Genomic DNA, 12,974 nt, shown 5'->3' on the forward strand with positions numbered 1-12,974 from the left:
TTAATTAATTTTTAAAAAATTAAATTAATTTAAAAATTAATTTTTAAAAAATTAATGGTAATTTATGGTAACTTATTTTGTTTTATGCTCACTCACTTTCTCTATATTTAGATTGAGGAGCTAGAGGAGAAGCTTAATGATGCGACCCATCAAAAGCAGCTGTTGTCTTTACGACTGGATAGTCAGTTGGCATTACAGCAAGAAGATGCCAGGTATGATGGAAGTGAAATTACAAACTTCATCTTTAATAAATTTGTGACTCAATTTGAATTTGTGTAAATAAGTTATTAACAGAAACAGATAATGAATTACAGGAATAGGATTTCTTTTGCAGATTATATTAGTGTTTTCATTCTAAAAATTAAATTTGCGTATTTAATTTACATGTAAGTAAATTTGAATTTAACTCTCACTTTCTGAAATTTGTGGTTTTGGTTTTATGTTACCTAAATTCAAAATTTAGTAGGAAGAGGTAGTAAAAGTGTTCTGAAAACCAATAAAGAGCAATAGGACTAGGCAGAAGTGACAGAATTTCAATCAATTCAAAGAGACTTTTTAATAACTGCAGCATAGAAGACTTGGGAAAGGTAAATGCATAGTGTTTAGCTTTTCCAATTAGTACTTCTTATGTGTCAGAATGCTTTCAGTTGATGATGTAGAAACTCACTTTCCATGTTGGTTTTCTGAAATATTTGAAGTTAACCTGAAAAATGGACTGGCTCGCAGGCTTCCTCCAAACCACTTTGTCAATTGAGGATCTCCACACCTGTGAAGAAAGACCATTACTTACATTGTCTCATGTTAAAGTAGAGCTTATGGGTTGTGACTACTTCCAAGTCTTATTCTGTAGTAAGGCTAGAACTGATTTAGGGATGTGGAGCGAGACCTGAGATTAGTTCCAGCAAAGTCTTTCAACGGAGAGCAGCTTATTGTCAGAAAGACGTTTGTCACTCTGTATGCTTAGATGCACCATGCTGGCCTTACTTGAGTCATCTAGGGAGAGCTCAGTAAAAAAGTACTGATGTGCAGACTGCTATTAATACGCGTAACAAACTAGTTTTCCTAATCTTTTCATTAGTTTTCTTGTCAGCCTTTTACTTCACTTTTCATACTCATGTAACAGAATTGTACACACCATGGAGTGTGTTCTTGTGTGACTGCTTTGCTGACCTCGGACTTCCTGTTACCTGTACCCTACCAGTTACCTGTACCCTACCAGATGTTGCCTTGTAGTGCTAGTTAGTATTTTTTATTCCTTATGTAATGCAGAAATGACCTTGTTTTAAAGAGTGATTTGAATATGTTTTCAGGAGTTGCAGCTAAAAAATAAAAGTAGGTTAGTTGTCTTTGATTTAAATAAAATATTTCTAAATGCCATTAACTGATGTGCAGTTTTTCTTGCTGTATAAAACCTTGTCACTGATGATAATAGTACTGATGGTGTTTTAAGGCTGTAAGTCAGACTGCTTGTTCTATTGTAGTAGTGGTTGGTTTGTTGCTTTTTTTTAAATAAAGGTCTTTGTATGTTACAGTGGTTAGAAAATTGAGGGTTGGTATGACTGTGCATGTACTGAAATGTGGTAAGACCCAAGTTCAAGTGATTTACCAGCCTCTTTGGGGTTTATGTGGAAATAGATCCTGCTTTTTCATGTTTTTAACCTTATAACTGTAAATTAAGTTTAGTTCGTAAATTTAAGTCAGCATACGTGGAGATGATCTATACTCAGATTCAGCTTTGTATTGTCAATGGCTATAAAGTTTCTGGCTTTTTATATATACTGTATCTGATATGAATGTTTAACCATAGTGGTATACATTCTGGCACTAATTACTTTGTAATTTTGTAAACTTTGTAAATTTTTTCCTCTACAAAAGGAGCAGAACTCACCTCTTTGCCAGGGTATTGTGAAACTTTGTCATTGTGTTACTCACTATGTGATACCTTCTGTTTTCAAATCCATCTTAAAGGAAACATCAGGCTCTAATGAAGCAAGAAATGGAAACTATTTTATTGAGGCAGAAGCAACTGGAGGAAACAAATCATCAGTTGAGAGAGAGGGCTGGAGATATCCGTCGTAGCTTGCGAGACTTGGAATTAACAGATGAATGCTATGAGAAACTAAAGTCTCTTCCTGAAGATCAGCTTTCTATCCCTGAATACGTTTCAGTAAGTATTGGATTTTGTGCTGCTTTTAAATACAACCTATATCTTGGGTCTGGCTGGCACAGAGTTGACTTTCTTCATAGCAATCTGAATCGTTCTGTGTTTTGCACTGGTGGCTAAAACAGTGTTTTGGCTGTTGCTGGACAGTGCTTGCAGAACATCAAGGCTTTCTTTTTTCCCCATTCTGCCTCCTCCTGCCCCAACAAGCTATGAATGGTCATGACATTGATAGGGGACACAGCTGGACAGCTGACCTGAATTGTCCAAAGGAATATTCCATACCATAGAATGTCATACTCAGCAGCATAAATAGGAGGTGAAGGAAGAAAGAGGAGATAGGGTTTGATAGCTTCTCCAGGTGGTTATTACTCAGCGACTGGCTGGATACCAGTTTTGATCAGTTTTTGGGAGGTTTTTTTTTTTACTTTTTGAGCTCACCTCTATCTCCTTCAGTAATTGTTTAGAAAACTTGACACCTGTTTTTTCTTGCTTTTGTTCATTCTTCTCACTTTGTCCTCTCTCCTGCTCCCAGGGGAGGCAGCACATGGGTCAGCAGCCTTATAGGCTGCTGGGCAGGCTCAACCCAACCAAATAAAGGTGGCTGTGGTTTTTTCCATCTCCAACTAGAATAAAGGACCTTCAGAGGCAAATGTGTTCCCGATCAGTCTGTTATGACTGGATTCCAGTAAAGAGAGGAACCTTTTAATCCCTGATTCTGACATCCAGAAAGAGAGTAGAACTGCTGATATATTTTAAGGAGGTTAAGGAGATGGGATGTTACAAGTAAAATGTTGATGATATGAAATACAACAGGCTGAAAAAAAGGAAATTTGAAACTTGGTTTGCCAGAACCACAAGCTGGGATTGCTCTTTCAAACATCCCTTACTTTTCTGTTATGCTTTCCATATGTCCCTTTCCTATTTGACTAAATGCAGGAGACAAAGTGTACCGTAAAGTATACTCTAATAAGATTAATTTTTGATTTAAGATGTTTGTTAATTTTGGCTTGTGGGTATGTGAACAGGCAGCAGTGTACTCTTGTTTGCAGTAAGAAGCCTGTGGGACATGTCCAGAGCATCCCAGCTGAGTTATGGGAATGAAGAATATTTAGACATATAAGCCTAATTCACCAAAATATTAGCATTGTACTTGTCTACAGAGTTTGTTATTAAGGAAACTGTAAATAATACAATGTTAAAACCTTAGTACATTTGTTGAGGTATAAATGCTGCATGAATGAATTCTCCAGATCAAAGTCAGGCTTTGCTGTGCTCTAGATATGTACAGAAAAGTAAAAATTGTCACCGTTATCTAAAGGATGTTCTTGTGAACATCCTTGGAAAAGCTGGGCTTTCAAAAGTGCTAGAAAAATCATAAGGCTCTGTGGGATAAACAAGAACTTGTCACTTGGGTACTGTTAGGTTATCACCCCCTAGCTGTCTGCTGTACCCACTGCCCTCTGCAAAAGGGGGTTTGATGGGGTTTTGTGTATTCCTGCACCATGGTCGAGAACCCCAGATTTTTAACAGAAACTTAAATCCATGTCAGTGGATCTATTGAAATTGATGTGCAGGAAGTTCAGGGCTTCAGGAATTGATTCACAGTCAGTACAAAAAACTCTGTAGCCAGACAGGATAGTAGTTAGTAGCCTTGTCAACTGCTCTAAGTGAAGCTGTCGAAGCAGAGTTTAGATTTAACTTGTGAGTAAAGAATGACTGTCAAAAAGATGTGAAGTAGGAGAGATGAGTAGCAGCCATCTTCTACCCTTAACCTTCTATTCTTTTACTTTTGTGTTCAACCAGAAAATGTTACTTTTATCTGTGACAAAAACTCCTCTACTTACATGTTTGGTGATGCTCCTTTCTTCTTCACCCATTGCTTTTTCTTTTGAAGAAGTAATTTTTAGACCTTTTTCTGGATAAGTCCTGTAAAAATGTATTGTAATAAAGTGCTGTTTTCTGCTTTTTTCAACTTCTTTTAGCAGAGGATTAATGTGAACCTAAAGGTATCAGTTAGGCTTGGTGGTTGTTTATCATTATTTTGAGTTATGCAGCTGATGCAGATTCTGGGAGGCTGCAGAACTGTTTTGGACATCCTGTCTTTGCATCCATTTGGCCTCCAAAGGCTGGGGAAAGGACTTTGAAGGAGATGCTGTTTCCTCCTCTGCTTGCCTAAGGAGAAATTGTGTATTTCTAGGCAGTTAAAATTTCTGACTCCAGATCTATGTGCAGACTAATAATATAGCCCACTGATATTAGGGTAAAATTTTCCTTATCAAGAAAGGGTCCTGCTTAGCCAACTTGAGCAAGAAATTTTCAGATGATTTTTTTCTATTTATCAGTTACAAAATTCTCCGGGATGGAAGTAAACATCTATATAATGCTTAGAGTTTATTTGAAACCTGGTGTACTGGACAAACAACAGGAAGAACTTAAATGCAGATTTTGTATATAGAGATACTGTAAGTTTGAAATACTGTAATTAAAGTAAATGTGAGATGTGTTTCACTGTTCTTCCACAAAGGGGTGCAATAGTGACATGTTAGAGCAAAGCCTAACATGTTTAATGCTAATGATGACAACTGAAAAATTGTATTTTACGCATCTTTCTCTTAAAATAATACTTTTTTGTTTTGAACTTGTATGTAAAATTCAGATTTTTCTTTAGTAATTTCTAACTTACTTTTAGAAATAGTATATGTGAAATTTGAAAGTACTTCAGGCTACTAAATAGTTCAGCTGCCAAGCACCAGTTCAGTTTATTCAGTAAAGCGAACCTCTTGTGTACTCCACTGTAAAAAATTTTTCAGCAATTAAAAAAAAAAAATATATATATATATCTGCAGGTTCTGTTTGAACTGATTTTAATTACCATGTCTTTCAGGTATATAATTTTGCTAACTGCAGCTCAGTTGCATTCGTTTAAGAAGGCAGTTAACTGATGCAACTACTTTCACAAAACTTCATTTAAAAGAAGCCAACATTTTCAGCCTCTGCACCCAGCCATTTTTACTTAATTCTACTTTTCCATAAAGAGTGGTGGGCACAGGAGAAGAGTTTTTTAAAAATCACTCAGAAAGTGGAAACTGTTTATACACATCAATATAAATTTGTGATTTTTTAAGATACACAGTTGTTTCTGAATTGCTTTTAGAGTAAGTTTTGTTTCTGCTATATTGAATTCGCAAGAGGCAGTGTGTGCTTTGACTGCTGGGTTACATGAATGTCTTTTGGCTATCAAACCAGCTAAATAGCACCAACAGTTGAACTGCTATAACCTCACCTTCATCTGCTGCATTCATTTGCACTTTCCTATTACTATGCAATGATCTGTTCTTGTGAAGGCTGTGTAAATATATTTATCTTTGATACCTATATCCCATATAATCTTGGTTTCTACTGGGAAATCTGTTTTAAGTTTCTTGTGTTTTGGGAAGTAATTGTGGTGTAATAGCACAAGTTTCTTAGGATTCCTAGGGATATTGCAGTAAAAATATAAGAACTTACTGGAGAAGCAAGTGTGGTTTTAAAAAAAATCACAATGCCTTAAATGGTTATCAATTTGTGATAATCAAGGTTGCTTTTTCTTAAGAAATGACCAATTGAATAATCAGATGCTACAGTTAAAAATACTAATCTTTCAGTCATGTCACATGCTTACCTTAATGTATAAAACATACTGCACCTGTGTTTACATTGCAAATTTCTATGGCTTCTGTATTTTTTAGAATTGTATGCTGTCAATTACATGAAATATGCCCGGAACTTTTCTTTGTCTTCTACTGTTTGCAGGTAGCAAAACAGAAAGATTTGTCTTCCTTCTGCATGGAAGTGCAGTAGAGCTTGCTCTTGAATGCTTTCTTAATCTGTGCTTTCTTGTTTGTATTTCTTCTTTAATCATATATCAAAGAAAGCATTAGGGATGGAGGGTGTGCAATAGCTTTTGCATGAAAACAGTGCCTACTTATTTATTCTTTTCACACACCCCCCCAAATGCAACATTTTAAGGTATCAAGTTAATCTGGGAATAATAACTTCTGTGTATGTGGGTGTATATCAAAAAAACTCTTTCTTCTTTGTTTTGTCTCTTTGTTTTTTAATACCAACTTTGTGGTTTGACTACTGTGTTTTCTAGTTTGGTTTTTTTTTTTGATCAGAAGAAAAGTTCTGGAAGAGTTTTATGTCTGTGTGACTTACTTGCCTGGGATAATGTCTATAACTAGCGTGGGGGAAGAGAGAGTAATATGTGTTACAGATTTTAATTTTTTTAATCCTGTTAGAAGGCTGGATTTTTTTGTTGTTAATTTAGCAGAGTCAAGTCTTTCAGAGCCTTAGTTTCCTGATGCAGTTGAATCCATATACCAGCATGTTACTGCTGAAGGTGTGTGTGGAGGGGGTGTCATGGTTCTTCCTGGTTATGTGCTGTTCCTGCTCCCTGTGCTTGCTCTTGCACTTTTCTTGGTGCAAATTCAGCACACTGAGCTGACAGTAAACAAAACAAAAGCTCTCCATTTCTGCACACCCCATAAAATTTTATATTGGCTTGGGGGAAATTAGCCAGTTGCGTTGGTTATTGCTAAATAGGTTTTTGATTTCTTTGGGGTTTTGTTTGGTTTTGGGGTTTGTTTTTTTTCTCTTTTTGGACTGTTAATCAAATTGACTCTGGGTTTGGCTCAAGGAAGTGCATGGGGCCATGTGTCTCTTAGCAACTGTATTTTTTGATTGGTCAACCTGAGTGGAAGCTGCTTTAGTTGTACAGCAGCATAATCTTTGTGGCATGCCATAGAAATAATTTGGTAAATTATTGTCATAAAGTGTTGAGCTGATGTGTTTTCTAGTTTTGCAGTTGCAGTTTCGCTAGCTTCAAGTTTGATATCTGTCTTGTTCTTCTAGGTCCGATTCTATGAAGTAGTCCATTCCTTAAGAAGAGAGCTAAGTGATCTACAGATGAAAAAGGAGAGTCTAACAGAAGAACTAAATGGGTACAGATCACAACTGAAGTGTCTGGCAGAGGTCTGTGCTCCTTATCAAAAACTGTGAATACATACATTGCGAAAATCTCATTCTCCAAATCATTATTCATGTATAAGACCTAAAAACTTTTTTGCTGTATTAAAATTACTACAGGGAGGGCAATGAGGGTGACAAAGGAAATAGGTTATATGCATCCTCATATAACAGCTAACTTTTTGCTATGGCTACCCTGCAAGATTTGCTCATGAGACTGTCCAGGTTAGTCTTTTACCAGCTGTGTTGTGCTTTCTGAGGGCAAGATTGGAAGGTGGGGAAGCTGGACAAGAGATCTGCCCAGCAGCAGCTGACGACAACCTGATGGTTCAGTGCATAATTTTTGAGATGGGGATGTCTTGGTAGTAGTTTACTTTAGCTTTTGTTTTAATGTTATAAAAATGTATTTTTAAAAGTTCTTTTGAATTGCATCTACTCTATTATACTTTTCAGTTCTTTGTATTTTAATTTTCCTATTTATTTCTATACTGAAGAAAAAGATAATTTGATTTCAGGTAAGGTATAAATACCAGAAGAAGAGAAACAAATTATACAAGTATTTTTAACTTCTATTTTTAAAGCACTAGAGAATTGAAACAGTATAAAGAACATGTTTTTTCTAATGTATTTATCTATATTTATATTATTCTTGGCGTGTATATAGCTAGGATTATTTGTATTTTAGTTTAGTTCTGCATAAATCTGGAGTTGGGACAACAGTTTCACACACTTAAAGTATATTTATCCAGGCTATGGCTAGTAGAGACTTAAATGACACTGTCATTTTACTACTTCTGAGAATATGTTTTAGTTATTGCCTTTTTTCCCCCTGTGAAATTTGCTTACAGAATAATCAGGTGTAAGGAGAAATTCTTTATAGAAAGTTTATCTTTTGAAATTCACGCACTTGCATTTCTCTTTCTGATTGAATTAGATAAAGTGGTCAATAAAATCTATGCATTTATGGGCTTCAGCATTATTCTGTGTCACCATCTCTGGTCATAATTGAGATTAAACTAATCCTGTTAACTTTTGTCTTGCATAAGCATTTTCCTTCATTGTACATTTAATGTGCTTTGATTTAATAAAATTGTACAGGAGGATTTCAACCTTTGAGATTTGACTGACATCTATTAACTTTTGCTGAAGCAAATTAACAAGATAGTCGATAACAATAGTTAAAGTTGTGCTAGAAACAGTTTTCTTGGGACACTGACCTTTCTTTGATACAGACTTCTAATTTTGTTCTTTTTGCACCACATGGTGGCAGTATCCACCTTTCCTACTGATCTGTTTCTCAAAGTTTGAAGTGCACTGTACTTTTGTTTTATGGAGGGGCTTAAGAGTTTTTGTGTTTTGATTCTGGAAAGTTTAAGTTTTACCTTGTGACTTGCTGAATGTCACTGTAACAAGGTACCTCAGAAAATAAGGTAAGAGGAGCATCATCAGGACGTGAGAGTACTTTAGAATCTCTAATGTGCATGGTGCACAGGAGTTGACACACCTATTCATCTCTTGCAGTTTATGAAAAAATGATTTCAAGGTGTAGTTCTGGGGTAACTTTTTGAGTTCTTCACTAAGGTTAAGCTTTTTTGCAAGGAAATTCATCAGTAGGAAATATAGTTTTGTTCAGAACTTTACCCTAAGCTCTTATACTCTTCTCCTGGACTTTTTGGTATTCCAGTAGTTCTTGTTTTTCCAGGTACATGAAATATAGTTGCTGAAGTTTCTTGCCTGTTATTTAATAATTTATACTCTGCAAATCCTTCTTCTGGGTTTCCATCAGTACTCTGTAAGTTTTAAATTTTCTCTAATCATTGCAATATTTCTGTTTTTGTGTAATTTATAAACAAAGTCTGTTCTGAGTTTAAAACTTCTTTAGGAAGCTAGTAATACAGAAGTTTGAAATACAGTCGTCACTGAAGTTACACTGACATCACTGACAATTGTTTTTTGGGTTTTTTCTTTTTTCTTCTGTGAGAATAAGCTGCTTCCTACAGTAAGCATTCCTTCTTTTTTCTTCCCTTGCAGTTAATTAAGGCTCTTCTTAATGAGTTTCAACATGAGTTTCTTCCTTCTTTTTGGGACATAGAAAGGAACCAAAAAACATGCTTAGGCCAAATCTTGGGGGAGGAGGATTTTGTTGACTTTATGGTTGTTTGCGGCTGACAGACTAGATTTGAGCAGGTTTTATACACGTATATATTCACCCTGAAATAAAGTAGTAAGAAATATGAGACAATTTGTTCTAGACCCATAGAAAAGATTATCTAGCCAACCAAGAATCGGAAAAGTTTGAAAGAGAATTTGAACTTGTCTTAATAGGTTTTCAACTTCAGGAAAATTTAAGTGTGAAATCAATTCATCAAATAAGACAAAAATTTGTAAACTTCTCTTGGTGTGCTGCTGCTCTTAGCCCTTAAAGGCTGCTGAATCTGTAGCACAGACCCGGTAGGGTAGGGAGCTGTTTCTGACAACTGGTAGCAGAAAATGGCTTGTGAAGACTGATTTCTAGCACTGGAACATGGTCTGACAAAATATATTTGTTGTGCTACTTTCTGTTTTTAAAGTGGCCATTGTAAGTGGTTGCGCTGTGCAGCTAAATTAATGACTCTTTGTACACAATTGTTGCATCTATGATTTAGATCAGTGCAGTTACTCTGGTTCCAGATACAGCAACCACAGCCTGCAGGTAGGTGGTGGAACTGGTGAAAGCCATGTTCTTGTACTGCTGTCTGACTTGTTACTAAATATATGGTACGGGCTTGTTTTAGCTGTCCTTCTACAGTGCTCAGTACTTCAAGTATAAATAATGTTGGCACCACCAGCTTTGGAGGTAAAGATAGAGGAGGAAGTCCAGCTATAGTGGTGTATTACCGGGAACTTCCCAGAAATAAAACCAGCTTCTGATGTGTGCATTCCCATGCTGAACATCAGTTTACTATTTTCAGAGTTGTTTGTTTCCAAAGTGGTTAGAACCTTCCCTCAAACAGATGTAATTTACTGCTAGTGAGTTTCTCTCAAGGCTGGGAGAGTGTCTGGGAAGGAAATCTTGCTTTTCTTTGTACCTCCAGAAGATTAAGTATTGCCTTCTTCTTATGGCTGGGAGTTTCTTGGCAATGTTTTCCTGGAATTTGATACAGTTTTATCAGGACTCCCTTTTCTTCAGTTATTTTTTATATAAAGTTGCTTTCAGGATTTGCAATAAAATTTATAGCATGAGAGTTTTTGAAAGCTGTGGTTATCCTAAAGACAAAGCTGGTTATGTGTATGACAAAGATCTTTCCTAAGACTTCATCTTTGAATCAGGATTAGTAGTTGTCAGGTTTTGCTAGACATAACTAACAATTTTCCCTGTGATAATGTTTTCCAGCTGGAGGGAGAACATAGCTATAGTCTTCAAAGAATAAACTAAGCTTTTGTACTCAAAGGATCACTTGGCACTAGATGTGTCTGAATATCAGAAAACTGAGGCTGCTGTTTCTACTCCAAGAGGACTGGGATCCCTAAGGTTTCTCCTAAAGTTTGCATATCTGTAAAGACTGTACTCTAGAACCTTTCCCCAGCCCCCTGACACCACTTCTTTCAAGCAGTCCATTCATGGTTTGGTCTTCACAACTCTCTTCAGACACGTGAGGTTTTGGTCTTAGGTGAAATTTGTGCCTGTATTTTTTTTTTTTTCTGTTGTTAATATTGTTCAGGAGAACAGCTACAAAGATGGTACTCTACCAGTAATTGTGAGCTTGAGGCAGCAGTTTAATATGTCCAAGACTTAAGGACATTTCATACCTATGTAAATTCCCTTTTCTATACCTTTCTGCTCTTTCAATACATAGCTATGGCTGCATGGACTGCTAGCTGTGGTTCAGAAGTACGAGGTGTTTTCATTATACTTCTCTGTAATGATCTCAGGGATCCTTTTCACCTGAGAATATTTCACTGATAATTCTAGTAAGGTCAGATCCAGAGAAATAAATTTATTATTCCTCCACTTTCTTTTGCTATAGAAGCACTTACTCCAAAGCTTTTCTTTCATGTGTTCCTTGCAGCGTTTCTCTACCTTGGAGTAGCTCAACATTTTTGTTTATAATTTTTAGTGGCGAATAGTGACCTATCTACAGTCAGATTACCAATTTCCTATCTACAGACCGTGTACCAATTTCATAGCAAGTTACTAAAGAGGTATCTTATTTATCCAGTTATGTATAGCTTCTTCCTGACATGTGGGCAGTTGCATTCCAATAAATAATGTATTTACCAGTGATTTTTGAAAGCAGAGTATGTAAAAAATTGAGGCAAAAAAATGTCATCTTTACAAAGAAACAACACCTCACATAAATAACTGGAGGAAATTGTTTTCACATCACAATAGTTCGGTAGCTTTACTTTTGTCTAGGATATGGATCTTTAGGATATGAACAAAGTGCTGGCTTTTGTAAGTGATTCTTCAAAGATTAAAATATTTGAAAAAAAAAAGCTTTTAAAAAGCAGGATCATTTTCTTTCTCAAGCTTATCTGTAGATGGTGTAAAGAAGTCATGCTGCATCTGCTTGATTGGCTGTTTAATCTATTCCCTGCATTTCTGTTTATCTTCTTATCTCCAAAGGGTTTTTGAAACATCAGCTAATCCCTATCATGTATTATGTGTCGCTAACGTAGTTCCAAAAGTATGTCACCTGGATTTTGCACTTGAAATTCAGGTATGTGTTTATGTCAGTGACTGCTATAAACTGCTGCTCATTCCAGATTGAGGATAGCAGTGAAGACTAGTATCATTAAACTGAGGTCTACCATTAGATCTTTAGTTTCTCTGTCAGTTTGGAGTTTTAAGTGTTGCAGATCAGACAAGCTGAGAATATTCTTGCTTGAAACATCATCTGTGGACAGTTTTTGTAAACCAAATGAAAAGCGCTTCTCACTGACTCATGCCCTGTAGAAACCACCTGTAGTGGCTAACACTTGTTTTTTTAGACAGCTCTGTCAAGAATTTCTTTAGGCATTGGTTGCCTATCTGTCTCACATAGGACAAGATTAGTTTTTCACTTGTTTTAACCATCTCATCAGTCTGAGTTTCTGCTCTCTGCAGAAGCAAAAAGTAGTAAGAGGCTGAAGAAAAGCCATGAGGTATTTTAAAGTATTATGGCCATCACATTCAGTGTAAGGAAGTTCTGTTTGTCCTTTAGTTATTTTAAGGTTTGTGGGCTTACTTAAGCTAATATAATTTGCTGGTATTATTTCCAGGATCTCATTTCTGACCTTGTAAGAGCTCTATATCTTGATTCTTCTAAAAACTTCTTTTTTGCTGTAGCAGGACAAAACTGTTCATCAAGATATTCAAGCTATCTTTTAAAGTTAAATGGAGAGATGAAGCTGTTCCATTGCAGAGTTCTTAAAATCAGTTTAATGTGTATGGACATTGTTAGAAACTAAATTGTTTTCATCACATGCAAAACAAGGCTTCTTCTGCCTAAGTACAGGCAGCTGGTTTGTATGTGTTTAAGATGTACTGTTATGAAGTCCAGAAGCTTGTCTATGTGCTACCTGGAGATGTGCATAGGGCATAAGGGGTTTTTTGTGTTAGCCTAGTTACAGCCTAGACTGTATCAGCTTGCTTTGTCATGTTTCTTCGTATGTTTAAAATACTACTTCAACACCTTAAGATTAGGTACATGAAAAGCAGTGTCCTGTGCAGTACAATTAGTGTTTCTTCAGGAATTGCATTAAATTTTAAAAAATCAAACATGACAAACCCTTCTAAATAAGGTAGGTCTTAGTATCACTTTTCCAGAGCAGAATTTAACTT

General features: G+C 36.0%; 1 protein-coding gene across 1 annotated transcript in view; it reads left to right on the top strand.

Annotated features, from left to right (window-relative positions):
- The window catches only part of PIBF1 (progesterone immunomodulatory binding factor 1), a 119,044-nt gene that overhangs the window by 2,166 nt on the left and 103,904 nt on the right, over positions 1 to 12,974 (top strand). The window contains exons 3-5 of the mRNA XM_033053006.2: positions 112 to 212; positions 1,969 to 2,167; positions 7,058 to 7,177. Of these exons, the coding sequence (XP_032908897.1) occupies positions 112 to 212; positions 1,969 to 2,167; positions 7,058 to 7,177 (420 nt within the window). The remainder of the gene's footprint in view (positions 1 to 111; positions 213 to 1,968; positions 2,168 to 7,057; positions 7,178 to 12,974) is intronic.

This window comes from Catharus ustulatus, chromosome 2 (assembly GCF_009819885.2).
Source record: "Catharus ustulatus isolate bCatUst1 chromosome 2, bCatUst1.pri.v2, whole genome shotgun sequence".
Classification (NCBI taxonomy): domain Eukaryota; kingdom Metazoa; phylum Chordata; class Aves; order Passeriformes; family Turdidae; genus Catharus; species Catharus ustulatus.